This window comes from Alexandromys fortis, unplaced genomic scaffold (assembly GCF_014885135.2).
Source record: "Alexandromys fortis isolate MF-2015 unplaced genomic scaffold, M_Fortis_MF-2015_v1.1 scaffold_1, whole genome shotgun sequence".
Lineage (NCBI taxonomy): Eukaryota > Metazoa > Chordata > Mammalia > Rodentia > Cricetidae > Alexandromys > Alexandromys fortis.
In genome coordinates, this window is record NW_026067927.1 from 14785631 (window position 1) to 14811271 (window position 25641).

Here is a 25641-nt window from a genome sequence, read left to right on the forward strand (position 1 = left end):
GCTAACTACAAATGCACAGAATATTGTAAATGTAATTCTTACTTGATAACTATTTTTTTTGAGTATAGTTTTACTATGTTAAAGTTAAAACATTTGCTGTGGGATAATGTTCTTGTACACTGTGACGATTTATCACTAGTATTGGTTTAATAAAACACTGATTGGCCAGTAGCCAGGCAGAAGGTATAGGTGGGGCAACCAGACCAGCAGAATTCTGGAAAGAGGAAAGGCAGAAATACAGTTGTCATCCAAAAGCAGAGCAAGCAAGGTAGGAATGTCTAACTGAGAAAAAGGTACCAAGCCACATGACTAAACAGAGATAAAAAATTATGGGTTAATTTAAGTTGTTAGAGGTAGTTAATAATAAGCCTGAGCAATAGGCCAAACAGTTTATAATTAATATAAGTGTTTGTGTGTATTTTTGGGACTGAATGTCTGTGGGACCAGGTGGGACAAAAATTTCTGTCTACAAACCTTTCTTTTTATTTAAGCAAAAGGGAGAAATGTTGTAGAATGTTGTTTTAAAGTGTGTTGCTTTTGTTTGTGCTGCATTTGTTTAACTCTGTGAAGCTGTGGTTCTTTGCCTGTCTAAAACACCTGATGGTCTAATAAAGAGATAAATGGTCAATAGTGAGGCAGAAGAAATAAAAGGTGGGATTGACAGGCAGAGAGAATAAATAGGAGGAGAAATCTGAGAGGAAGAAGGAGCAAGAGAACAAGGAAAGGAGGACACTAGAGACCAGCCACCCAGCCACCCAGCCACCCAGCCATCTACCCACCCAGCCAACCAAAAGTAAGATTATAGAAGTAAGAAAATGAAAAAGTCTAGAGGGAAAAGGTAGACAGAATAATTAAATAAAAGATAGCTAGAGGCGAGCCAAGCAAATGCCAGGCATTTATAAGTAATAGTAAGTCTCCCTGTGTGATTGATTTGGGAGCTGGGTGGTGGGTCCACCCCAAAAGCCAAAAGAGGAAAGAGTAAAAAAAAATACCCACATGTTTTCATTTTCTGTGTGTGTACAATATTCAAATGGGTATAATATTTTGTTTATGAGCTAACAAATAGAGCTTGCCTGAAGATCAGAATGCAGAGCTAGTCACACCAGTTAGCCTTAGAGGCAAGGCAGTGGTGGCACACACCTTCAGTCTCAGCACTTGGGAGACACACTTTTAATCCCAGTATTTGGGAGTTGCATGCCTTTCATCTAGCACTTAGGAGGTGCAGACAGGAAGGGATGTGGCTGGGCAGAGAGAGGCATATCAGGTGGGAGGAGGTAGGAGCTCATTGTAGTCAGTAGTCTGGGGTGACAGTCTGAGCATTAGTGGAGAGCAGCACTCTAGTGGCCGCTCTGCTTCTCTGTCCTCCAGCTTTCACCCCCTGACTGAGTTTTTATTAAGACCAAATAGAATTTGTGACACAGTCTGTGTGTGCATTCCTCTGGAGACCAGCATACTTTCCTCTATTGCTCCATCTTATCTTCTGAGGCAGGGGCTATCTAACCAAGAACTCATCAGTTCAGCTAGACTGGCTAACCAGTGAGACCTAACCACTCTGCTCTCTGCACCCCAGCACTGTGGCTTCAGATGTGTACCACTGCACCCAGGTTTCACATGGCTGTCACATGGGTTTCTATTGCTGCGAAGAGACACCATGACCACGGCAACTCATTTTCCATTTTTTTATTTTTTATCTTTATTTTAACTTTACTTATTCTTTGTGTCTTTCACATCATAAATCCCAATCCCACCCATCTCCCATCTCCTTGCACCTGCCCTCTGCCCCTGTACCCTCCCCCTCCCAAAACAAAACAAAACAAAATTTAAGATTAAAAAAAAGGGGGGGGAAGGGAAGAAAGGGAAAATATGGTCGTGGATGCTGCAGCGTGTCACAATGAGTTACACACTAAACTCCTTTACCCAGATTTCTTTACATTCAGATGCTCATTACATACAATCATTGGTTTGGTTCGAGGCCCCTGGTCTCTGCTACGCTATAGACACTGGGCCATCACTGGGACACTTCCTGGACATCCCGTTGCTGTCCTGTGTCATGGAGATCCTGTAACCCTGGATCTGCAGGACTACCCCCCCACCCCCACTGCCACCTGGGCTCAAGGAGATCGCAGATGGGGTGGATATTGGGGTGAGCCAACACTTAACCCTGGTTCTGAGCCTGAGTAGTTGCAGGGTTGGTCAGCCCACCAGCTCTCCCCTGTCCTCACCACCAGGGTGCGCTCTTCAGCATTGCCCTGGCAAGTTCACCCCTTGCAGAAATGAGCAGGGTCAGTCAGGGCCAGTTCTCCAGCTTTCACATCCTCAGGGTCGGTTCTCCCAAACCTCGCCTTCAAGGCCTGCTCTCCTGTGTTTCCCAGTCGAGGTGTAGGGGTCACTCTCCCAAGTGCTGCAGCTATGAGGGGCAGGGACAGCTCTCCTGCTCTTATGACCTCAGGGCCAGCTCTCCCGCCAGAGGCCAGGGGCATGGGGTCGGAGGGGATCTCTCCGCTGCCCATGCTGTCACATGACAGAGGATGGGGACAGCTCTCCCATCTGGACCACAGCAACTCTTACAAAGAAACATTTAATTGGGGCTGGTTTACACTTCATAAGTTTAATCCATTATCATCATGACAGGAAGCATGGCAGCACGCAGGCAGGCATGGTGCTGAAAAGGTAGCTGAGAGTCCCACATCTTTATCTGAAGGGAAAAGGAAGTGAACTGTGTCTCACACTGGGCATAGCTTGGGCATATGAGACCTCAAAGCTCATCTCCACATTGACACGCTTCCTCCAACAAGGCCACACCTCCTAATAGTCCCACACCCTTATATGCCAAGCTTTCAAACACATGAGACCATAGGGGGGCATTCCTATTCAAACCACCACAATGGTGTTGGAAATACAAACTCGGGTCCTCGTGCTTCTACAGCAGGTCTTTACCAGTTGAGCCATCTTCCTAGCCTCTCGTTTTCATTCTTTTCTCAATATTTTCATAAATTTGGACCCTTGACCAAATAGTTAAAGAAGAAGGGTAAGCCAGGCACGGTGACTCACACTTGTAACCTCAACACTTAGGTAGCTGAAGAAAGAGAATCATGAGTTGGAGGCCATTCTGGCCTATATGACAAGACGCTGTCTCAAAAACAACAAATCAAAACAAAGAAGAAAGGAAACACCTGTGTAAGGTGAAGCAGGGAACTGTAAAAAGCCTCTTATTTTATTGTTTTAAAAATATTTATCTGTAGTTGTTTTTTTCCCTCTTTGCTCTTTTGGGGACCCACCACACAGCTCCTAAATAAATACAGAGACTTATTCTTATAAATGCCCAGTTTTAGCTTTGTTTGCTTCTAGCTAGCTTTGCTAACTTAAATTATTCTGTCTACCTTCGGCTTCTGGGCTTTTCCCTTTCTCTGAGTTCAGGGAGAGATCCTATCTCAAAAATAAATAAATAAATAAATAAATAAATAAGGCTGACTCAGTTGATAAAGTGCTTGTCACAAAAGCATAGGATCTCTTTGGATACCAAAGTACCCATGTAAACGCTAGTTCAGTCAGTTGAGGAGACACAGGTTCAGGGAGAGGGCGCGTCTCCGAAGAAAGTTTAATGATCAAGTAGAGAGCACTCTCAGCAGGTGGCTGCCACTTGCTGGGACTCTGAAAACCTGAAATCTAAAAAACAAAAATAACTGAATTAAGAAAAAAAAAAAGAGCCGGGTGGTGGTGACGCCTGCCTTTAATCCCAGCACTCGGGAGGTAGAGGCAGGCGGATCTCTGGGAGTTCGAGGCCAGCCTGGTCTACAAGAGCTAGTTCCGGGACGGGCACCAAAGCTACAGAGAAACCCTGTCTTGAAAAAAAAAAAAAAAGAAAAAGAAAAAAAAGAGGGACACACCTGGCTTGAAGCCAGCAGCTGTCAGTCAGCCTGACACAAGAAGCAGTGAAAGTCAGATACACAGAAGGAAAGAAAGGTAAAGCCCCAAGGCAAAGTATAGATGAAGAGAGACAGGCTAAGTTCTAAGAGCTAGTGGGGCACGCGTGAGATAAGGCCGAGCATTCATAACTAATAGGAAGTTTCGGTGTTACAATGTGGGAGCTACAAGCAGCAGAGGAAGAAACCCCAAATCAACCTCTATCACACACACAGAGAGACATGTTCATGTTTACATATACGCACACAAAAATAACAACAACAACAACAATATCACGGAGAGTGCCTGAAGAAGACCTCATGTTGACCCCTGGCCTCTACATGCATGTGCACACATATGCACATGTATACACAGAGCAGCCTGGACAATAGCAGTTAATTACCTTGCAGCATTGGGGTCTCTGGGGTTTGGTTTGGAGATGACTGAGTTTGGCTTAGTGGTGTGTCTCCTTCCTGTTTTGTGGGCCTTCCCTAGAGGGATAGGAGGGTGCTGGGCTTGTTCCAGGAGTCTCACTGCAAAGAACCTTGCTGTGCTTGGGCACTGTAGCACTTCCTGCACCACCTAGTGGCAAGTCAGTCCTGGATCAGGAGTCCCTAGGAAAGCCCATGCTGAAGTGCGACTTGTAGATCGGTGTGCATGAATTCACTCCACTGTCTGATCCCAGAATCCCAGACCGGGGCTGATGTCTTAGCCTCTCTTTCTGGCAGTTCTCCTAGTACGGCCAAAGAAAACCAAACTCTGTGTCACTGTGCCTTGGATTTGTGGTCCTAGTCATTCTGGAAACTGGGGTTGGAGAACCTCAGATTCAAGGCCAACCTGGGCAACATAGTGAGACAATATTATCAAGACAGATGTGGAGAGGAAGAGGAAGACTAGAGAAAGGAAAGACTTTTACATCGTTCTTAGAAATGGAAAACCAGTAGCTATTGCCGCATGCCTAAGGTGGCTGCGACAGAAAATACAACAAAGAAGACAATATTGCATGGTTGCCGATGGAGTTTCACCAGGCTTTGGCTGAACGGCAAAAGCTCTGATCTTGAGCAAAGGATGAGAGGGCAGTGTCAAACAATCAGTAAGACACGGGGGTGAAGGTGCAAACTGGCCTAGCTTTCTTACTTTATGGGATGCAGTGCCACTGTGGTCAGATCATTCTGCCCCTGGGGAGCCCTGAGGCTCTGGGCACCTCAGCCTTCAACACCCTGAGGGATGGGAAATGCACCTGTCCTGAATTAGGGGTTCTGGGTTATTTGGGATCTTTTTTTTTTTTTCAATTTTTATTTTTTGTCCTTTTAAAGGGCTCACTCTGTAGCCCTGGCTGGTCTGGAACTCACTCTGTAAGCCAGGCTGGCCTCCTTCTCTGCCTCCCAAGTACAGGATTACAGGCATGTGTTATCATCCCTGACAGTCTCTGCCACTGATGGCCATTTTGCTTTCCCCCAGGGGCAATCTGCGGAGAGCCATTTTTGGGTTACAGCTAGCAAACCACAGGGGCATTCCTTGCACGTAGAGTAGATTTTCTGTCCACTTAGGCTCAAAGTGGCAAGACATGAGTGCACAAGCAGGTAGGAGAAGCCAGGCTGGGAGCAGGTGGCTCACAACCTCACTTGTGGCCAATATACTCCCTCGGCAAGTTCACGGCCTAGGGTCTGTGCCAGAACTCATTGCTCCATTCAGCATTTACCCCCGGCATTTCCAAAGGAGAGGCGGGAGAGAGAACTGAGTGAGGACCTGCAGGAGCTAAGAGTGAACTGAGGTGTGTGTGTGTGTGTATGCATGTGTATGATGAGTGTTGTGGAGCTCTCAGAACATGATTGCACGTTAAATCTTTAAATCAAATTAGGAAGAACAGACATATTAACACTATTATATATTCTAATTCATTATTTTTAAAGCAGGGTCTCTCTCATGAAGCCCAGGCTAGCCTCAAACTCATGATGTAGTCAAGGATGGCTGGCCTTAAGCAGAGTATGTGTCAATACCTAGAATTCTTTCTACATTACTCAGCAATGTTTTATCGCTATTAGTGCATAATCACTGAGTGACTTTTGTCAGATATATTCCTATTTCACACATACTTTTTCTCTCTCTTTTGCATGGTGAGTGGTGGTTTGGTTGTTGCCTGGGCATATGTGGATGTTCACATGTGGATGCTCATATATGAATGCATGTGGATGCACATATGTATGGAAGCCAGAGGTTGGCATCTGACATCTTCTTCTGGTCACTCTCCACCTTGTACATTGAGGCAGGGTCTCTCATCATCAATACAGCTAGTCTAGCTAGTCAGATGACTTCGGGACTTCTATCCCTGCCTCCTGAGCGCTGGGATTACAGGCAGCCACCAAGCCTGCCTGGCATAAATGTATGTGTGTATGGCAGAACCTTAACTGGTCCTTATGCTTGTATACCAAGCAGTTTGCCTATAAAGCCATCTACCTAGTCCCTCTATTTCACATTTTAAATACTATATCAAGTGCTTTTTTTCAAAATTTCAACTTCTGATCACTCGTTTCTAGTACGTGGGGCTGTAGTTGGTTTCTGTAAATTGACCTTGAATCTATTTCCTTGCTAACTTCATTTATTCTAGTTTGTGTGTGTGTGTGCCAATTGTTCCTGGCTTTTCTGCCTAGACCACGGTGTCATCTCCCAGTGAAGACAAGTCAGCTTCTTTCCTCTGAGCCTAAATAAATTCCTCTTCTTTTCCTCCTCCTCCATCCTCCTCCTCCTTTTTTTCGAGACAGGGTTTCTCTGTAGCGTTTGGAGCCTGTCCTGGAGCTGGTTTAAAGTTTACTGCAGGGGCAGGCAGAACGTCCCACACCTGTAATCACAGCAGGAGAGTGAAAGCAGGAAGGTGAGGAGTTCAAGGTCATCCTCGGGCATTGAGAGACTTGGAGGCCAGCCTGAGACACTTGAGATTCTGTTCCTCTCCCCAAAACAAAACAAAAGGCAGGTGTGGTGACTTATGCCTTTGATTCCAGCACTGAGGAGGCAGAGGCAGATGGATTTTTGTGAGTTCAAAGCCAGCCCACTCTATATAGTGAGTTCCAGGACAGCCTGGGCTATATAGTGAGACTCTGTCTCAAAGAGGATAATCTTTTGTTGTTGTCGAGGTTTTTGCTTGTTCGTTTGTTTGGTATCGTGATACATAAATATGATATGGGATTTTCACACACTTCCTGATGGGAAGTTATTGTCTTTTTGCCGTCGAGTTTGACCTTTGTTGTGGGATCTGTAAATTATCTTTATCAGGTCGAAGATGTGCTTTCTGTTTCCCCTGGTGTGAGAAGATGAATGATGTCAGAATGTTTGACTAGATTGTGTCAAATGCCTTTTCTGCATTCATTCGGTGACCATATGGCGTTGAGTTTTGTTTATGTGGTGAATGTTATTGAGCTCCCAGTGTTAAACTAAATGTCACTACCTGAAATAGACCCTATTTATTTATGACATACTGTTTATTATACTGTTGTATTGTTGTGTTATGAAAGTTTTGTCAAGAATTTGTGTTGGGGAGATGACCAGTGTAGAAAGCACTGAGTTCAGGTCTCCAGGACCCATGTAAAGTAGCATTCATCTGTAATCCCAGGATGCATCTGCAATCCCAGCGTGCATCTGTAATCTCAGCATGCACCTATAATCCTAGCATGTCTTTTGTAATCCCAGAATACCCATAGCAACATTGAGGGTAAAGATAGGAGACTCTGGAAGCTTGTGAGTCAACTACCCATGAAGAGATTTGCCTCAAACCAAGTAGACAGCAAGGATACCTGATGTATATTTGGGCTGTCTCTACTCTATAAATACGCTGTAATTACTTCTATTATTTATAATAGCATTTATGCTATTAATAATGCATTATGTATTATTATACATCATGAGGGAGAAATGATAGCAAAATACCATATAGCCATTAGAAAGAATTGGGCAGGCTCGTGTCTAGTGGGTGAAATAATCTCCAGGACATTGTAATGGGAACGAAGAACAATGTGTGTGGCATGCTAACCGCTCGTTTATTGTGTTTGTTGATTTTGAGACAGGGTCTCATCATGGAATTCTGCCTGGCAGGGAACTCATTGTGTGTACCAGGCTGGCCTCAACTCATAGAGATCAACCAGTCTCTGCCTCCCAAGTGCTGGGATCAAAGGTGTGTGCCACCACACCTGGCCTTGGTGCAGTATATCTGCAAGGTCAGATTTCTAGACGTGGAATTACCAGGGCAAAAATGTGGGTGTTACAGTTCTGAACTGTTACTTGTTTGTTCGGCTTCAGACAACTAGCATTGACGGCAGTCGTGAGAAACAGTAACAGTAAGGGGCGTTTCCTCCGCTGTGCTCAGCAGACACACCTGAGGAACCTGGGCTTGGCTGCTTCTGCCATGCCAAGTGTTTGAAACATAGAAGGCGTGAGAATGGGGTGAGGGTGACCATTTATGTCTCATTGCTCAGGCCTGCTGGCTAGCTGTTCCTTAGCAGACCTATGGGCACAGTAGAACTTTTACCTACCCCGGGGCGGGGGCGGGGATTGAGACCAGATAGCCTGACCTTAAATGCATCTATTGTGAGAGTGGCCCTGAGGTTTCTGACACAGGCTTACCACACAGTGCTAGTGCTAGCCCTGTCTGGGCAACAACAGAGGCAACCTGGAGAAACATTTTCTGGAAGGGAGTCAAAAGCCAGCTGGAATGGGGCAACCTCAGAAATGGGAGTCTGGTTCCAAATCACAGTCTGTAGCTGAGAAGGAAAAGCTGTATGTGACCCTCCTTGTTATTAACAAGGCTCTGATGACACACCCAATCCACAGACTTTGCCTTCAAGGCTCCTATTTTTCCTCATGTAAAGGAGACACGATTCCCTGTTCTCCATCCAGGATTCTCCCAGGGGTATGATGTAAGACAGTGAGAGGCATCAACATTTAAGAACCTGCCAAAAACTCAAGGTAATTTCAAATCTCAAGATAAATGTTTTAAAGATTTTTAAAAATAATTTGTTGCTGGGTGTGGTGGTACACATCTTTCATCTTAGTATTCAGGAGGCAGAAGCAGGTCAATCTGTATGAATTTAAGGACAGCCTGGTTTACAAAGCCAGCTCTATACCAGCTGAAGCTATACAGTGAAACCCTGTCTGAAAATCAAGACAAACAACAACCACCAAAACATGTGTGTTCCCATGGAGGCCATAGAGGGCATAGGATCCCTTGGAGCTGGAGTTGATTATAGGTGATTGTGAGCTGCCTGACATTGGTGCTGGGAACTGAACTATGGTCCTCTGGAAAGGCAGTGAAGGGTCTTAGTTACTATCTTCTAGCCCCAGGATAAATATTTTTCCTTCTTGAAAATATTACAGTTTTATTGTCCATTCACCAGATGGTGTCTTATCCAGAAATCAAGAATAAAATTATCACTCAGAATAAACTCACAAAAGAGATGATGTAGACGCAAGCCCATCAATTACCAGGCAAGCCAGCGATCCATCTCTACCTCAGGATGTCTTCAAAACCCCTGCCCTTCCCAAACAAGAGGAAAATAAGGAGGCTGGGGAGGGCATTGAATCAGCTATGTCTTTATTACAAGATTGAGAGGTGACAGAGAGATGCTGATAGATGGATAGATATATAATAAATTTATAAGTTAATAAAGTAAAGAGTAATTCCTAAGATAAATACATTAATAGTCTTTGACAACTCAGTACTAATGAAAAATGTCCATAGTGAACAAAATAGAGAACATTTAAATAAAAACACAGTCTAGCTGTGTACCTTCCCAACCCTGTTCTACTAATTATGACTGTTACTCCAATAAAACATGATTTACAAAAACAACGGGAGAGCTGCCTCAATGGTTAAGAGCACTGGCTGCTCTTGCAGAAGACCAGAGTTCCGGGTTGCCAGCACAGACAGACATGGCTGCTCACAACAGTCTGTAAAGGGGATCAACATCTTCTTCTGGCCTCCACAGGCATGCTACGCACATGGTGCCTGTAAATGAACACACACATAAATCCTCTTAAAAGTCATCTGTTTACTCATCCAGACTACCCAGTAAAGTGTGTTAATTTTTATTTTAAATTGTAGTTAAAATGTGTATAATATAAACTTATAATGCTTTAACAATAAATATTCAGGGCCGGGTGATGGTGGTGCACGCCTTTAATTCCAGCACTGGGGAGGCAGAGGCAGGCAGACCTCTGTGAGTTCGAGGCCAGCCTGGTCTACAAGAGCTAGTTCTAGGACAGGCACCAAAAACTACAGAGAAACCCTATCTTGAAAATCCAAAAACAAAACAAAATAAAAACCAATAAATATTCATCATTTAGATGCGCATTCACATGGTACAACGATATAATTCTTTTAAATATTACATTATTATATACTGTGCTTGAATTTGGGATGACTTCCCCAGGCACTAGACTAGACCTCTGTCCTGTTGCTTTTTGTCTCTGTCGCCTCTGCAAACTGCAGAATTCAGTACAGTTAGTTTCTCCCGTGAAGCTGAAGTAGAAGATACGAGGTCACGGAGGATGTCGTTCGGACTGTCCACTTCGATCCGCTGCCATCCACCCGCAGCGGGACACACCTGGCGGGCACGCCCTCTACCTGCCCAGGGCCACCTGGCGCCGCGCTCCGTGCCCGCCGCTCGGGCTCGGGTCCCTGCGGGCCAATGGGGAGGCGGCTCCGAGCACCAGCGGCGTCCCACCGAGTGGCCAATGAGAGCCCGGCATGCAAATGAGCAGGTGCGGTGGCGGCCGGCCCGTTGCCGCGGCCCGGGCTCCCGAGATGTTAGAGACGCGCTGGGCGGCCGCGGAGCAGACGGCCGGGCTCCGAGCTCCGAGCTCCGCTCTCCCGCCATGGCCCCCGCTCCGCCCCCCGCCGCCTCCTTCTCGCCCGCCGAGGTCCAGCGGCGCCTGGCGGCTGGTGCCTGCTGGGTCCGCCGCGGGGCCAGCCTCTACGACCTCACCGGCTTTGTGCGGCACCATCCTGGGGGCGAGCAGCTGCTGCGGGCGCGGGCTGGCCAGGACATCACTGCCGACCTGGATGGGCCACCTCACAGACACTCGGACAACGCCCGCCGCTGGCTGGAGCAGTACTACGTGGGTGAACTGCGAGTGGACCCTCAGGTACCAACCGGCCCGGGGCACACCCCACTCCCTGCTTCCCACCCCTCCCCCAGCCCGCCACTCCAGAGAGCCCAGATCACCTGCTTGCCCTCTTGGAGAAGGCAAGGTGACAGCGGCCGCCCTCCCCACCCTCCGCTTCCCCAATTTCTTTCCAGGTTGTTAACCAGGAGCCTGCCCTTCCTTCCTCTTCCCAGCGCTAGTCCCTGACCTGGCTGAATCCTCCTTTCAACATGTCCCTTCTGCAGCCTCTGCCCCTTGACAACTTAGATTCCTGATTCTGGCCCCAGCCACCGCCACCCCCTTTCTCTCTTCTCTTCCTTCTTTTTTATCGGCCTTTCTGGTCTTCTTTCTAGTTTCAATAATAGGTTCCTGGGGTCACCTGACCTCCCGAGCACACCACTCTCTTGATTCAAGGAGGCACAGCAAAATAAAGTTCTGCTTAGCTAGCTCCCAAGGCTCCGGTCGGTGGGGGAACTGGACAGAGTTCTATAGATGATATCCTCCAGTCCCTGGTTTTATTTCTATCCTAAGCAGTGTTGTGGGTGTGAAAGACTGAATGTGCCTAAGCCAGCTTGCTAAAGAAAAGAGCTCGATCCTTCCAACCCGATGCTAAGTTGTGTACTGTTGCCTGGTCCAGGCTGCTTGGGTTTTTACCTTCAACACACCTCATTTTAGGATGTGAACACAGGTTCCATGAGGTTCTATAAAATGTCTGAGATCAAACAACTAGGTGGTACAAAAATCAAATCCAGAATCAAAGCCGTCTCCATCCCGAGGACCCAAGGGCTGGGGACACAGTCCCTATCTACAGAAGTCTTGGTAGATTCAGGTTGGAGCCAAGCTGATGCCTTGTTCCCAAGCCTGGCACAGGACTGGTGATTAGATGGGAAGCAGCGCTTGTTCCTTGTGGCTTACTCTTTTTTCCAAGTGCGCTTAGCTCTTTGGATGAAAGGGCAGGTCCTGCACTGTTCAAGGAGACCTCTCTTGCTATCTTATCTAAGCCTTATCTTATTCAGTCACTTGGTTCTTAAGTGGGTTGGCAATACTGGCTAGGCACCAACAGACATTAAAGAAAACATAGTTCCCATTCATAGAATGAGCATGCTGATGGGGAAAGGAGGGACCCTATTACCCACATGATAATTATTTAAATGCATCTCATTCATATGTATAATATTTACATGTTGAGTCTGGCTGAAGATTTCAGAGAAAAAGAGCTACCTTGAGAAAGTGACATTTTTACTAAGAGCTAATTGAAAGATGGGGCTTGGCTAGACAAAGTGGTGGGAAGAACATTACAGCATGGATGAGAAAAAAAGAGTATGATACAGCCAAGAGACAGCAATAGAACCAAGATGACTAAGGGTTATCAGGCAAAGGGAAGAGGTGGAAGCCAAAAGTCACTGGGGCTTGATCACATGACCCTCAAAGGTTGTGGTCCAGGGCTTGACTTGTAGTGCCATGGAAAAGCCAGAGGATTTAAGCAGGGGAGTGGCATGAAAGATTTGCATCTTTGGAAGAGTATCCTGGCTCCAGTGACAAGAAGGAATGGAGGGCACTCCAGGGGATGTGACGAGACCAGAGGGAAGGCAGCTGTATAGCGCCATCACCTTGAATAGAAAGGGAACGGAGATTTCATAATTGAAGGATTTGAGAGCTTTCATAAAGTGCCCAGACTTGGCATTCCACAATGGGAGCCCAGCATGCTATGAAAAGCTGGTGTTTAGTATCAGGTCTTGCTGAAGGAACAGAAAACTTAGCCAAAAATTGAGTACAGAAATTGACAAGAGGTTGGGACCAGAACGCTGGAGACCTCCAAGGTCTGTGACAGCTGACAGGCCTGCATTGTTTTGTAACCGTGTTCTACAGACAGGAGCCAGAGGATGTGGCCTTTCTACTCGGCACCATCCTGAATGGCACTCCCACCCTGGATGGCCTCACCTACCTGCTTTGCCAACCATCCAGCATTAGGGTTTGATTTTGCTTTGTCTTGTCCTGCCTGACCCCGAGGGAGAGCTCAGAGGCAAAACCCAGTTCACCTTTGCCTCCTACTTCTTCTCTTCCCGGTTACCCTAAGAGTCCCGGTGCAGTCATGTTGCAAATATCCTTGTTTCCCAACCTGAGGATGTAGAGAGAATCTACCAGTCCATCTTCAAACCCACGGCAGCCACAGTTACTCATGTTCCAGTCTCCTGTCACTGTTGGCAGAGCGCAAATGCAGAACCAAGTTCAAGGTTCTCCTTATTTTAGCTAACGTTTTCTTTGGTGGGTTTTGTTTGTTTGTTTTGTTTCATTTTGTTTTGTGAGATATCTTGCTGTTTAGGTCAGGCTGGCCTCAAACTCGACCCCTCTGCCTGAGCCTTACAAGTGAAGGGGTTACAGACATGCCTTACTATAGCAGTGAAGGGGTTACAGACATGCCTTACTATAGCAGGCGAAGTTCTCTTTAAACTGAAGGAGAAAAGCAGTCAAAGAAGAAATCAGGCAGGAGTGGGGTGTCCATTAAAAGAGATGACTAGATAAGCCCCCACGTTACCTTCTGTCCTGCTTGATTCGGGGTGCTGACTCCTCTGGAGGTAAGAGCCCTCTCCTGTTGTGTGAGGAGCGAAAAGAAAATCCTGTGAACTAACTGTTGTCCCCCGCCCCTAGGGACCCTTCTCCAGCCTAGCCCTTAAGTGGGGGCACTCTATATCTTCTGTGGGCCCCCCTCACTTATCTCCCCTCTTCCCCACTTTGCCACACCCCCTATGTACACACTCTCTCACACACTCACACACACACATTCACACTCACACAAAGGCACACACACGGAACAAGTCAGACTTGTTTGAGCTAACATACTGTGGGGTAGGGGAGATGGGCTGCTCACCTTGAACAAGTAAAAGCCACGGCTGATGGAGGAAGCTGGCCCCTGACTATCCTAGGCTGCCAGAGGCCAGTTGGATCAAGCTCCTTAGCCTAAACACTGACAGCTGTGCTCTCCCACCTGCGGACACGAAGCCCAGTTTTTGAGTTGTGGTCACCACTTCCAGCAAAAAACGGAGCAGGGCTGCCAAGATGGCCCAGTGGGTGAGGGTGCTGGCTACAAGCGTGATCCCTGGGATCTGTGCAGTGGACCAGCTGACCTCTGACCCACCCCTGTGGACTCTGCACATGCAAACAATAAAATAAAAACATAAATAATCTAAAGAGAGAAAGAGGCAAGGAAGGGATTTTGTGTCTAACCCTCCTGCCAATCCCACAGATGTTCCCTACTTTGGTCCCCCGTGAGTCTCAGTCACAGCGCTTTATAAACTGATACACCACTTGAGTTATAATATTTGATATTCTTCTCTACATAGACTCACTTTTTATTTTAGCATTTCCTGACCCTAAGTGGTAAGACCAATGGAATCACAGATCTTTTGTTTATTTGGTTTTGTATTTATTTTTTTGACACCGTGTCTTTCTACATAGTCCTGGCTGTCCTGGAACTCACTGTGTAGACCAGGCCAACCTCAAATTCAGAGATTCACTTGCCTCAGTCTCCCAAGTTCTGGGACGAAAGATGTGCTCCACCACACCCAGACTTTTAAGCACTTTAAAATAAATATAAATTTTGTAGGAGGGAAGACAGGTATGATGTAGCCCAGACTGGCCTCAAATTCACTATGTAGCAGAGGATGACCTTGAGTTTTTTATCTTCCTGCCTCCACCACTCATGTTCCAGAATTAAAGGCATGTTCTATCATGCTCAGTTTATGTGATGCTGGGAACCAACCTAGGGCCCTGGGCATGCTAGGCAAACAGTCCATCAACTGAGCTACAAGTTGTCTCTTGTATCTCCTAAGACCGTCATGGGTACCACTTGGACCCATATATAGGAAAGAGTGATATAAGACTTCTTAAACATAGTGTTCTGTGGGTCATCTGGGCCTTAGTGGAATTGTGTATGGGAAAATGTATGAGTTTCTGGAGGGAGTTCTAGCTCTCATCACAGCCCAACCCAGGTCCCCTCACAACCACAAATCTGCCACCAAGGAGACAGTAACAGTCAGAAAGAGACCTGTGTTTTCCCCACATGGTATCACAGACCTAGATGGTTCTTATTCGGAGACCAGTGAGATATGAGCTACCCTGAGAATACCCCCAAGCAAGGTAAATCTCAAGTCTCCAGACTGTAGCAATGAGGTAGCATAATGTCTGGAGGACTTGAGGGCCACATAGGATGTGTCTCTGAGTGACTGGGAAGCCCACAGCTTCTGCCACCTATGGTTCTGCTAGGCTTTGTCATACACATTGAGAGCTTCAGGGCTTGAGTGATTAAAACGGGAAGGGAATCTAAATACAGGAAGCCTGGGGTCCCCTCCCTTCTCTAAAGCCCTGGAACATCTCCCTCCAGCACAACCCTACTTGGAGGTCTGAGCTGAAACCTCGGGGAGCTGGGAACCTACCTCCACATGCATTGTGGAGTGGGGATGAGAGGTCGGCTAACTGGATTCATCGTCAAGGACTTCACACAAGGGCCTGCCTGGCCCGTTAAAGACTGCCATCCTTTTCCAACTGCTCTGGCCTGCTGTAACACCAGTAAGTCTTACATGAAGGATGAAACCAGGGCCAGCTAGTAGCACATCCGGAGACCTGGCCACTGATTCCATGTCCAGATCCCAAGAGTGTTCCCTGGTATCACTCCAGACTGGACTCTTGGGAATCCAGAAACAATGAGAGTTATCACCTTTGGAAATACTGCCAGAAAATACCCCCAAATGATGCCCAGATGGCTTCTGTCATCCTTTCTCCCCTTGCTCTTTGGTGTGCCCTCTCTGACCCCATATGATACACATTGTTGCTTCACATGTAGTTTTGGTTTATTTAGACAAGTAACAGATACCCCATCCTCTCCAAAACCTACCTTGCTACTGAAGCTGCCTTTGCCAGGGTCTTGTGAGCTTCCCTTCCCTGAAGCTGGCGGGTGGTTATCCCCTGCTCCTCCCTGGCCTGGCAGCGGTCCTGAGGTTGACCTCTACCGTTGCCTCACTGACTCTTTTACCCCACTTGGATACCTGATCCTTTTGGTTTTCTGCCTGAATTCATTTCCATTGCTACTGTAACAAAATGCCACAGGCAGAGATTTAAATCCACACCTGATGTATCCTCTTACCCTGGAGGTCAGAAGTCGGACGTGAGCAGGAAGGGCAGCAGTTTTTCTAGAGTTGCTAGAGCCACCTGTCTTGCCTTTTCAGCTTCCGGGGGCAGCCTGTATTCCTTGAGTGACCACTAGCTGGTGTCTCATTACTCTAGCCTCAGCTTCTGGCATCATAACTCCACCTCTGGCTCCACCACTTATAATGCTTTTAGGCTTATATTGGCTACACCCAGATAATCCCAGATAATCTCCCCCAGTTCGATCCTTAATTTACACCTGCAAACTCCTTTTGACAAGTAAAGTAACATACTTACAGGCTTCAAGTATGGACCCTGGGAAGAGAGAGCATTGTTCTTCCTACCATGCCACCTGTATCCCTGGTTACTATCTCTCAGTCTCTGTTGCTGCATTCTCTTGCTTTTCCTCTGCCAGAAAAGAGGGAACTGCTTAAAACAACCAAGGAGTTCAACCCAGTGGACTTCAGTGACTTTTCTTCCCCACTGCACCATACATGTGGAGGTAGGTTCCCAGATCTCCAAGCTTTCAGCTCAGACCTCCAAGTTGGACTGTGCTGGAGATGTTCCAGGGCTTTACAGCAGGGAGGGCACCTCAGGGCTTCCTGTAAATGCCTTTTTACCCAGGTAAACGACCCAGAGGAAGATGTAGGACTCTTCAACACTGGCAATGAGCTCTTGTCTCCTGGCAGCCAGCAGCACCTCCCAGAGGCAGCTCTGATCTTAACCTCTGCCACTACCAGCTGCTCTGTTCCGTCTCGAAGCCTCCCCTAAAAGTCATTGCGCTCTCTTGAGGGTGGCTTCCTCCACTCAGTGTTTCCCCATCTCTAACCACAGCTGTCTCTGAAGCTTGCCCTGTCCTGAAGGATCCACAGACAAGTTGAAGGGGAAAAAATGGTGACTAATTGAAAAAAGAAAAGTAGGAGACTCGACAGGTGACAAGCTTGTCCTCAGGAGCCCCTTTAGTATCCTTTCTAGACACTCTCCCCTGCTGTGACTCTTCCTTGGCCAGAGTCCCATCATGCTCCTCATTGCAGCACTCTCCTGGGAAGGTCACCCCAGTGACCCACATTGCATGTGACAATTCAGATGAGAGCTTGGTCATGTCGTGGCAATCCTCATTGGATCCCCGTGGCACCATCTCAAAGGTTTTGCCTTGTTTTCTCTTATCTCGTTCTCTATAACATCCCCTTTCCTTCTCTGAAGTCCTTGTAGCATTTTACCTAGCCCGATTTATTTCTCTCAGGGGATCTTCACTTCTGCCTTATCTTGTCTTTCATCTTGTCTATGAAATTGCAAACTCTCTGAGGCATGGACTTGTCTGCCTCACTCGAGTTTCACTAGGACACATTGGCACACTTGTTCTTGCCTATAGGAACTAAGAGATAATTTGAACAAGCCAAGGAATGGGGTGCTTGGAAAACTGGGTTGTGTGTATAGCATAAAAGATAATATCAAAAATTAAAATGTATGGAAACTACCTCCTGTTCCTTTATTAGCTAAATGGGTTGGCGTTGGTAGAAAGGACGGAGTCTCTTGTTTCTGCCTTTGCTCACCAGTGTTTCAGCCGGAGTGACGGGAGCATATTCCTCACCCAGACACTGCTGGTCACTTCCTTTCAGACTTCCTCCAAGGGCTAAGAGTGAATCCGACCATAGGAAATAGGAATAAAGCCAGTGTGGTACACATCTGTAATCCTGGTGCTCGGGAGACTAACACAGGGGGGATGGAGAGTTCAAGGCCAGCTCTGGCTGTATATATTGACCCTATCTCAAAAGAAAAACAATAGTCATCAATCAATCAGTCAATCCGTCTGGATGTAGTGGTATGTGTCTGTAATCCCAGCACTTTGGAGGCAGAGGCAGGAAGATTGTCACAAGTTCAAGGCAAGGGGAAGGCAATTGGGATACCACCTTGCTCTCAGGGTGTGACTAGTTCCCCAGTGGCTCTTAATACCTGTATGATATACATAGGCATGACACAGGTCGCCTGTATTTCTAGGGCGAGTTATCTTTTCTGATGACTTCTCATGCAAATTTCTCTAGAGCATGCGGTCTTTAGGTATGCCCCCCCCTCACTCTGTGTGTGTGTGTGTGTGTGTCTGTGTATATGGTCTGTGTGTCATTCTCTGTGTCTGTTTGTCTCTTCCCCCCTCTCAGATTTATTTGTATGTATCTTATATGTATGAGTGTTTTGTCTGAATGTATATATGTGCACCGTGTACGTGCCTGGAGTTGATAGAGGTCAGAAGAAGGTGTCATATCCCCTGGGACTGGAACTGCAGACAGTTGTGAGCTGCCATGGGGGATGATAGGAATTGATCCCAGGTCCTCTAGAAGAGCAGCCAGTGTTCTTCACTGGAACCATCTCTCCTCCACCCCCAGGTAGTGGTGCTCAATCTTCTCTAGCTGCCGCCCCTCTAAGGTGGACACACAATTCTATTGCTCTCCGTCTCTCTTCCTCTCTACGACAGAAAGAACACCCTGTCAGTAATAGGTGTGGACAACAAGCCCAGTGCTCAGGGATGTACTTGCAAAGCTTATGACTGAAAAATATGAAGCCCAGACTTGGTGTTTTATAATGAGAAGCATTTCTCCAATACATAATTATGGGAATACTTTTACTTCCCATTTTTATAATATATTATGTGGTGTGTAAGTAGTAGTATCATGTAAGCCAATTTTAGGGGGTTTGCTTTGATGTATTTGAACTATGGTGTATACAAGAAGCCTGAACAGCCTGTTATGGGAAAGCTGGTAGCCAGAATTTCCACTGTTACAAGTACATGTGGTTCTGTAGAGTGAGCTGGACAGTCGATAACATATCTGGTTGATTATTACTTACGTGAATTAGTCATAATTTCTTCTTGCACAGGAAGGGGAAATAGGATTCCATTGGCTACATCCTTCTCTGCTTGGTAAGACTTCTCAGCATTGCTTAGTGTTGCATAAGGCCCAGGTTTCCTACTGCAAAATGAGTCAGAGTTTTGGGGGAGATTTCTTTAGAAATCTGGTTTTAGCTTATGAATTCAAATAATACAACCCTATTAATTGTTTTCTAGTGGTCCCTATTCATATGTAGTAATGTAGTAATGAAAATGTAGGGCTGGGATGTGGTTCAGCTTGTAGACTATTTCCCTAGCATGCACGAGGGCCTAGGTTTGATCACTAGCACCCTATTAAGGCCAGCATGGTGGTGCATGCCTATAACCCCAGACTGGGGAGGTAGAGGAAGAAAGATCCCACACACACATAGGGAATCTGAGGCTAGCCTCAAACATGAACAACATGAGACCCTGCCTCAAGGAAAAGAAAGGAAAGAAAGAAGGAAGGAAGAAGGAAGGGAAGGAAGGAAGCAAGGAAGGAAGGAAGGAAAAAAGAAAGTCTACAAACTAGGTCACCATTTACTCATGAACATCAAAGGAAAGACTTGGGGGGGGGTTGTTGTAGTTGCTGTTGTTTTCGGAATCCCATGTGCCTGAGCCTTACCTTGAATTCCTCACCTCCAGCTTGTGCCTCCCAAGTGCCCACATCACAGGTGTGTGTACACATTACCATACCCAGCTCCAGGGTTTGTTTCGTTGCCATTTTCTGAGACATAGTCTTGTCATGTAGCCCAAAGTGAGCTCCAACTCGGAACCCACCTGCCTCCGCCCCTTACAAGCGTGTGCTGCCACATCCTGATTGTTAACTCATTATAAGGCCTGCACTTGAAACTCCCTGCATTGGAATAAATGCGGCTTCTGTGATCGATAATACCCCAGGTCAGGGCGAATGCCAGATCAGCCTGGCTTTTTGGATGCTCTCTTTTGACCCTGGCAAACCCTTGGGTGTGCCAAATTTAACCACCTTGGTGATATAGGGTGCCACTAAAAAAAAAAAAAAAAAAAAAAAAACCTCAGCTGGTTCCTGGTTCTAAGTAGAAGAGCCAGTGAGTTCAAGGATAAAAAGTCAAAGTGCCTTAAATGAAGGACGAGGGGATGGGAACTGGCTAGCTCTTAAAAAAGGAAAAAAGACACTGGAATCAACACAGGCAGTTTCTCAGAAACGCAATAGTAAGCAACAGGCCAGTATCCATTTCTAAACTCCATACTGAGCACCTCCCAGCAGGATTAGCTTGTGTGGCTTTAGCAAGTTTCTCTGAGGACCAGGGGCTTCTCCTAATCCCTCAATGAACAGGTTAGTCTCTTTCAGGGGGTGGGGGAGTCTCAGCTTTTAATTAGCTCACTTTCAATTGTTTAACAGGCCAATATTAACAGGCCTGGCTATGTCAGGTCCTTATTTACAGCAGAGTTGTGAGTTCTCTCTCATCTTCCCTGACTCATGAAACATGGATTTTCACACTGATTTTTCAATCTCACTCCACATTCTGCTACATCACACGTAGTCAGATGATAGCAATCGCCAACCAGGAGAGGTGGGACACTCCCGTGGCCTGGGAGAAGCTGGAGGAGGAGCTGCTGTTGGAGCAGCAACAGTGAGAGCACTGATTGTGAGCTTGACAGGGTCTGAACTCGGCCTGGAGGTAAGCCTCCGAGAACACATGTGACAGATTGTCTAGATTAGGCTAGTTTCTGGAAGTCGCTTTAAGGGGTTATCTTGATTAGACTGACCGAGATAAGTTGCTCCACCCTAAAGGAGAGCCTTGCTGTTCTCTGGGCTTGGATCCAAGGCTGTGTGGAGAGAAGGAAGCTGGCTGACAATGGGATTTGATCAATCTCTAATCCTGACTGTGGCTGCACTGTGTGGCCGGTTACTTCAACTCCTTCCCTTTCCTGCTGTGATAGATAGACTGTACCCTCAAACTGTGGGCACCAGGAAAAAGCCTTCCTGTCCTTAAGTTGCTTTTGTCTGAATATTCTATCACAGCAACAGGAAAGAGGCTGAATTTCTATGTCATCAGCTGGCAGACACCTGCATGCTAAGTCAGTTTTGCTGCACTTTGTGACTGGAGTCTTTAGGGACTTGGGTAACTATCTGATGCCAGTAACTTATAGAACTAACAGTAAGGTGGCTTAAGTTTGTTAAGTAATTTGCATTTTTAAATATATTTATCATAAATTATTTTTCACTTGAATTCCTTCTTAAGATTGTGTGTGTGTGTGTGTGTGTCTTTCTGCACAAGTTGATATGCATCACATGCATGCAGGAGCCCTCAGAGGCCAGAGGAAGGCTTCAGATCTTCTGGAACTGGAGTTACAGATGATTGTGAGTCACCACATGGGTCCTGGAAAGGGAATTCTGGTCCTCTGCTGGAGCAGTAAACACTCTTAACCACTGAGTCATCTCCTTAGCTTTCCTTCCTTCCTTCCTTCCTTCCTTCCTTCCTTCCTTCCTTCCTTCCTTCCTTCCTTCCTTCTTTCCTTCCTTCCTCCTTCCTTCTTTTTCTTTAAGACAGTGTCTCTCTGTATAGCCCTGGCTGTCCTGGAACTCACTCTGTAGACCGGGCTGACCTTGAACTCAGAGATTTGCCTGCCTCTGCCTCCTCCTCTGCCATCACACCAAGACTCTAATTTCTTTTGAACCCTTAGAGTAGACAGAGCAGATTGTTTAGCTGAAAGAGCTCCCTGGGTGGTATTCCCATTAATTCAATGGGGACAGCTGTGCATGACATTAAGCCAGTGGGGAGCAAGTGATTTCGTTTGGAGTAAGCTGGGGTGATTTAGGGTCCCTCTTAACCTCCTGCTTGGGCTTCTCAGCCTTCTGAAGATAGAAAGAGGATCCTTAGGTTGGTTGTTTGCCTTCCGGCCCTCACTGACTGTCTCTGCCTCGTGGACTGTGCAGGAGGGAGAAAAGGAGCTTCTTTCAACATGCCTGAACTCTGCCCAGTGAGACGTTGAGTGTACATCTTCAGTGGGAGCTGACTCCAGTCAACTGACCTGGAAGTCAATCTCGACAGTCAGATTAGATAGCGGTTTGACCTGAAGAGAGGGGAAGAGGCATGTGTCATGGCGTGTATGTTGCACATGTGCCTTTGCAGAGTAAAGACGAATGGAAGCAAATCAGGACCGGGAATGTGGCTCAGCTGGTAGAGTGTTTGCTTAGCATGCACAAGGCCTGAGGTTCTATCCCCAGTACTGAATAAATGAGGTGGCTCAGCACTCGGAAGCAGGAGAATTGGAAGTTCAAGGTTATCCTCAGCTACACAGTAAGTTTGACGCCAGTCAGAGCTACATGAGACCCAGCTCAAAACAAAAGGAAGAGAGAGGGAGCAAGGAAGGGGGAGAAGAGAGAAAATAAAGTTAGTTCTGACTCCCCTGTCCCACTTTTTCTGAGTGCCTTTTCATGTCAGGATATAGTTATAAAAGATGTCCCAGGGCTGGCGAGATGGCTCAGCGGTTAAGAGCATTGCCTGCTCTTCCAAAGGTCCTGAGTTCAATTTCCAGGAACCACATGGTGGCTCACAACCATCTGTAATGAGATCTGGTGCCCTCTTCTAGCCTGCAGGCATATATGCAGACAGAATATTGTATACTTAATAATAGATAAAAAAATTATTAAAAAAATGTCCCAGAGTAGATACCAAGAGAGAACCTGCCAGGTGCAGAGAAGAGGAACATGGCCTGATGGGTAAAACAAACACTGACAGACAGACAGGCAGACATGAACTTGTTTTCAGAGGCAGGCAGCCTTAGTAAAGGGAGTATATGCTACATGGCCTTGAGCCTTACATATGCCAAAACTGTGGCCTTCAAGAAGGCTCCCCTGGATTGTTCCAGATGGTGGGTATTGTACCTTCTGAAATGACCGGGAAGGAGCATCAAGTCCACCATTTCCCAGATATTCTGGTTTCATGTTTCAATGGATAGTAATCAAAACTCACTAAAGACATTTCATTAGATAGATGGTTCTCAAAGGTTTATTGTGTTTGCAAGCATTCAGTGTTCTCAAAGCTGAGATAGTACCTTTAAAAATTAAAATTGCACATTATTTTTTTAATTTATTTTTTATTTTATGAGTTTGAGTGTTTTGTCTGTATGTATGTCTGTGTACCCTGTACGTGCTCAGTGCCCATAGAGGTCAGAAGAGGGCATCAGATACCCTGGGACTGTTAGAGACAGTTGTGACCCTCCATGTGGATGCTAGGAATTGAACAGCCAGTAATCTTAACCACTGAGCCATCTCTCCAGGCTCTACACTTACTCATTTGTGCATGTGTATGCATGTGTGTGCACGTGTGTGTGTGTGCACTAACCACCATATGTATGTGGAGAGCAACGATGAGAGTTAATACTCTCCTTCCATTATGTGAATCCAGGGAATTAAACTCAGGATTTCAGGCTTGGTGGCAAGTGTGCTTACCAACTAAGCCATCTCATCAGCCCCCAAACCTGTTTTCTCCTTCTCATCCCCTTCCTCCTCCTCCTCTTTTATCCTTCCAGACAGAGTCTATATCGCTTCACAACTATATTTGTTTGTTTTGGTTTTTGATTTTTGGAGACAGAGTTTCTCTGTGTAGCCCTGGCTGTCCTAGAACTCTCTCTGTAGACCAGGTTGGTCTCAAACTCGGAGATCTGCCTGCCTCTGCCTCCCAAGTACCAGGATTAAAGGTGTGCACCACCACTGCCTGGCTTAAATTAACATAATAGTTACATATTGATATACTCACAACTCAAATGACTGAAAGGAATGTGCAAATGACTGTCCCTTTACCCCCAGTCCTCGCTGTGGCTGCACTGAAACACTGCACGTGCACACATGTGTAGTCTTCTCTGTTTCCCACATAAAGGATTCATGCAAAACATGGCTCAGGACCCTGCTGCATTCTTTACCTGGTGACGTATTCTGCACCTCTTTCTATATAGCAGTATAGGAACATTTATCTGTTTACTTCATCTTTAATAGCTGATCCTCTTGATGTTTACCCCTAAAACATAGGCATGCCTGCACAATAATTCTCAAATACTTGTTTTTAGCATTAACATAATAATGTGCATTCTGTATTTTGATGGATATTGTCAATTGCATCTAAAATGACTATACCAATTTTTTCTTTTCTTTTTTAATGTTTCTAGAACTATCTTATTGTTTTCTTTGTGAAACAGGTTTTCACTATGTAGCCCAGGCTGCTGTCAAAATCATGGTTGTCCTGCCTCAGCTTCGTGAATGCTGTAATTGCAGACCTGAACCACCAGTGACAACGTGTGTGTGTGTGTGTGTTTAAATACAGAGTCTGTATTTAAAGATTCTACCACTGAGCTGCATTCCTAAAGTTTACGTCAATGAGAACTCTGTCCAAACATCAGTGAAAATGCTGGTTTCCCCATGTTCTTGTCAATGATGTGTACTGTTTTCTTTTTTAAATTCTTCGTTAATGGCATTGCCTTTTTTTCCTTTAGAAAGTATGAGTTCAGAGTATCTTCCCGTTACTGACCTGCTACATATATTCAGTAAAATGCCTTTCATACCCTCTTCCTATTTTTTATTAACTAGATGCTCTTTTTCTTTTGAAAATTCTACTCATTTATTCAGCGTGTGTGTGTGTGTGTGTGTGTGTGTGTGTGTGCGCGCGTGCCTGTGTGTGACTTAGTTCTCTCCTTCCACTATGTGAGCCCTCGGGACAAACTCAGATAATCGGGCATGGGAGCGAGCGCTTCCCTCCCAGACACCCACCTGCCACTCTGCTCTTCTCCTTAGATATAAAAGATCTTATCCTATTTCAGTCAGCTCTATTACTAGTTTCCCTTTACTTTTCATTTGTGTTTGATTTCCTTTAAAGAACAGTTATCTGGGGCTGGAGAGATGGCTCAGCCATTAAGGGCTAGGCCCACAACCAAAAATAAAAGTATCTCAGTTTGGTCCGTCTTACCAAGAATTCCTCCTTTAAGATTTTATACATTTTTTTAAAAAGTAGCATTCTGTTAATAAGCTGTGCTTAATGTTTTTATCTGTGCTTAAATGTTTTGAGCTATGCTTTTCTTGTTTTTTTTTTTTAATTATTTTACTCCCTAGAATTTTTTTTTTTTGGATGTAAGAATCAAGCTTTTTAATTGATCATCCTGTTTTAATGTTTTCCTACTGGTTCTTTGAAGCTCACATTTATCACATACCAATAATTTGCATACATATTTAATACTGCCTGGGAGCTCCATTTTGTACCAAGGAAATCAAAGGGCTGGAAGTGAGGGCGGTGGTAGACTGCGTACATAAGGCCTCGGGTTTGATCCCCAGCACTCCGAAAAATAAAGATCAACAGCAAAACACATTAATATCATTGTGTGCCAGTGCATGCATGCCCTAAGCGTAGCACTAGGAGGGCTGAGGCAGTCAGACCATGCTCTCGGGACTAGCCTAGTCTAGACAGTAAGTAAAGATAGCATCTTTAAAACTATGGCGTTTTTATCTTTCCATTCCAAACAAGGGACTGCTCCACTAGGAAGAGCAAAGTGGAGGACAAGTGCTGAGGGTCACACTGTGCGGTGTCCCTAGCCTTGGGGACATAACGTAGGTGAATGAATCTAACGTC

At 45.9% G+C, this 25641-nt stretch overlaps 1 protein-coding gene across 1 annotated transcript in view; it reads left to right on the top strand.

Moving 5' to 3' along the window:
* Positions 1-10712: 10712 nt before the first annotated feature.
* The window catches only part of Fa2h (fatty acid 2-hydroxylase), a 51932-nt gene continuing 37003 nt past the window's right edge, over positions 10713-25641 (top strand). Inside the window, exon 1 of the mRNA XM_050143391.1 lies at positions 10713-11037. Within this exon, the coding sequence (XP_049999348.1) occupies positions 10768-11037 (270 nt within the window). The 5' untranslated portion in view covers positions 10713-10767. The remainder of the gene's footprint in view (positions 11038-25641) is intronic.